Source organism: Asparagus officinalis, chromosome 4 (genome assembly GCF_001876935.1).
Source record: "Asparagus officinalis chromosome 4, Aspof.V1, whole genome shotgun sequence".
NCBI lineage: Eukaryota > Viridiplantae > Streptophyta > Magnoliopsida > Asparagales > Asparagaceae > Asparagus > Asparagus officinalis.
This window is the reverse complement of record NC_033797.1, coordinates 58,682,952-58,686,667: the sequence shown is the minus strand read 5'-3', so window position 1 is coordinate 58,686,667 and position 3,716 is coordinate 58,682,952. Positions and strand designations below refer to the sequence as shown.

The following is a 3,716-nucleotide window of genomic DNA, read 5'->3' as shown; positions in this document are numbered from 1 at the left end:
GTGCACATTATCGGTCGACTGGTACCCTTGCATCGGTCGATTGATTTATCACTATCGATCGACCGATAGCACTGAATCGGTAGACCAGCCAGAGCGAAGTTTTTCTAACTGTTTCATGCAGTCAATTCGGTCGACCAGTCCATGCCTTTCGGTCGACCGATGCTGAGTTTTTCAACTTTGTTGATTTTGATTCAGGTTTGAATCTACACTCTCGAAACCAACACAAGATACTCACCACATGCCAATGATACTGTCACTTGCAATGTGCAGTGGGAATTTCACTTCATCCACACCTCGAGAATTACCTGAAAGAAAAACTTAAAAAGACTACAGTAGCAGACATAAAAGTATTGAAGATAGAGAATGACCATTAACCATGTTATATTTCGAGCATTCATTATGACTAAAGTTTTACATCCAGGATTTTAATTCACCAGAACCTTTTGCTACATTTAGAAAGTAAGGGCTTTCTAAATCTAAGCGCTATAATATAGCTCATCAGAAGCCATAACAGAAGCCAGAATCTGTAGCATACCTAACCTCCATATACCACTTTTGTTGGTAATATAGAAGTGGTCTTTAAAGTGATACTTCCAAATTTTCAGTTGCATGGATGAGTAATAGAGAGATGGAGTTTCACTAAAGCTAAAAATGAAGAGTGATATGAACAAAGCTTAAACGTTGAAACGTATTAGCAGCAAAAACAATATCCGAACATATAAAAAGAAATTTGAAAGAACAATAGCACAAGTTCTAATTTATGTAATGTGACACTATAGGACTCTTCCCATCTGTAGCATCAACATGCAATCTTATGACCTACAAAAAAACAAAACAAAACATATTGAAGGAAACACTTCCAAGCTGAGGTTTTAGGCACAATGAATCCTGCAAAATGAGAACAATTTATTGATCACACCAAAAATAACAAGTTGCGTATATTTTGAACGGTGAAGGTCAGATCTAAGAAATTCTCGTATTCGTAACAAATTGTGTTCATATAAGAAACAGCCTTAGTTAACTTGAATGCTATATCTCTAGTTACACGCATATGGTCTCTAAAATTGTATTTCCAATAAGTTACCCAAAATACCTTCTGCAAGAATATTGTAATATTTAGCTATAACCTAAACAAAGGTGCTAAAGAAATATCCATATGGCCTGATAAAGGTTCATTAAAAGACAAACAGAATCATTAAAGATGTAACCAAATTGAATAAAACCCCAAAACTTCATGACTTGTAATATATTATAGAATTTGATATTCAGGAAGATCGGATCTATGTACATTGGAAGTCAGAATTCCATACCTCAAAACAAGAAAAACAATATCCATCTGTGTATGCCTCACCAATAAGACATTTTGTAGTGAAGACAAACAAAAAGGAAGAAATCATCCGTATGAAAAGGATATAAAATTTTTATAATCTTTCGGCTGAATCAAATGGCATCTGTTGCCATTCCATACAATCATCAAAATCCAAACTGCTCCTACAATCCAAAAGAGCATTCTGTTGCTGCTCATACCGACAGATATAATTCAATCCCACCAAAAGCTCGCATATCGCTGCCTCTGCTTTCACTCTATCTGCAAAATATATAGACTGCAGCAACAGAACACTTTCCTTCAACACAATTTGATGCTGCTCAAAGTTGCGCTCAGTCTGCCACCGGATCATATTATGAGCCATCGGTGCAAGCCATCCCAATATCCTCTCCATTGCTTCTTTCCAGTCATGAGCCAGTGATGCATCATAAATCGCCAAATTTTTAACATAAGACTTGAGGCTCTTTCTCAAACCCAATCTCAAGCTCGAGGGGAGCATCTGGTAGAGGTCATCCCTAGCATCTTCCCCAACTAAATGTGGGTATCTCAGCAATTTCTCTATGATGATTATAATATTCGCATAATGAAGAGCCAGGCAAGAACCACCTACGGTTGAAGGTGGAGCCAACGTTGTTAATCTACTCTTTGGCCCAAAACTAAACTTACCATCGTCAACACCAAGATTACTCTTGATTTCCCCAGTAAAAGGCATGACAGTACTCTCAGTTTCAATATAATCTTCATTGTAATTCCATGATCCAGAACTGCCTAGACTCAAGCAATTCAAGAATAGCTTCCCAGGGCTAGCTCCACAATGCAACCGAAGCCCTTCACGATGCAAACTCAAGCCCGAATTCACAACCAAACCCGATCTCTGAACCTCACCACTCCTAGCAATCTGACCCGAAACATCCGAACCAAACAATATCAAACCCGATCTCTGAACCTCGCCACTCCTGACAATTTGACCCGAGACGCCCGAGTCCGACGATTTAACCCCGGGAACATACTCTCCGAACACTGATCTAATCCGGGCATGAATTGTGCAAACCGCCCGTGCTAACAGGAGAACAGCTTTATCAAAGCTCTGGTTCCACAACGAAGAATCTCGGATCTGCTTTATATCATGCCTCTGCCACTGAATCTTCTGATCGAAAGCCCGACGAGTCTCATCCGTAACTGGAAATTTCTTAGCAGAATGCTCCAGGTCCGACAAAACCTCGAGCTCAGCATACAACGCAGCCGTAGAAGCCACGTATCTTTCCATTTTTCGAACGGCAGAATCTAAATCTTTCGCAGAGTACAGAAAGTTTACCGAGGTCGAGTTGTGCATGCGGCCGGCGAGGAGGTCGGAGTACACGTGCTCGAAACCCAGACGAGGGCGGGAAGAACAGCAGTGGCGGCGGCCGAGGCCGGGAGGCGACGGCGGCGACTCGGTTGAGGTCCGTCGAGAGCTTCTCGAGAAGGCGGCTGAGGGAAGCAGGAGGAAGGAGTCGGTGTCGGAGATCAGAGAGCGGATCGAGGAGGAGCTAGGGTTTGGGTAAGGCGGGAGATCTCCGGGTCTGAGAGAGAGCGGTGGAGGTGGACAGCACGTGACATGGCGTTGGCGAGCTCGAAGGAGAGGATGCCGATGGGCTCGGAGCTGGACTTGAGGAGATTTGACGGGGAGGGTTTCTTCTTCTTGCGCATTTTTTGGATCCAGGGCTCGGCCACCATGGCGATTGAGCTCGGAGCTAGGGTTAGGGCTTTTGAAAGGATTTGGGGATTTTTTTTTTTTTTGGGAGGAGAGATTTGGAATTTTTGGGAGTAAATGAGGGAGGACGAAGAGGGGGTGAGAATAAATGGAGGGAAACAAAGTAAATGGGGACAAGGAGAAAGAGGCGCTTTCCTGATGATAACACTAGCGGAGTAGTTCAATTTTCGATTGCGGGGAAAATTTACTTTTACCCCCTTCCATGACTTTAACTTTCCCTTGGGTACATCCACTAGAAAAAGTTTAAGCCGGGATAATAGTTGTGTCCTTTTAAACTGTCTGTTATCCCAATACACTTGCATTTTGCAAAAAATAATTTTTTTATAGGACCAAAATGCATGTGTACTGTGCATATGCTTCAGATGATGCACGTACTATGTTGCGTATGTACATAGCTATATATAAAGAAAATAAAAAACATACTTAAAACATGTATATAAGATGTATAATATACATGGGCATTATCCCCATAGATGACGTTAATAAGGTTGGTATACATTGGTAGGTTCTTGAAAATAAACCATAACTGAGATGTTTATGAGTTGATTAAGTAGCTCTAACTTCTTGTTCTAATAGAATATTCGATACACATGTTACAAAATGAATAAAGCAGCTCTCATATTTGTTTGATTTTAC

The 3,716-nt window shown here is 41.3% G+C and overlaps 1 protein-coding gene across 1 annotated transcript; it reads right to left on the bottom strand.

Moving 5' to 3' along the window:
* LOC109837527 lies at nucleotides 1,218-3,192 on the bottom strand. The gene is given in 2 exon segments (XM_020405812.1): nucleotides 1,218-2,857; nucleotides 2,860-3,192. Coding segments are annotated over 2 exon segments (1,620 nt in total). The 5' UTR covers nucleotides 3,044-3,192; the 3' UTR covers nucleotides 1,218-1,421.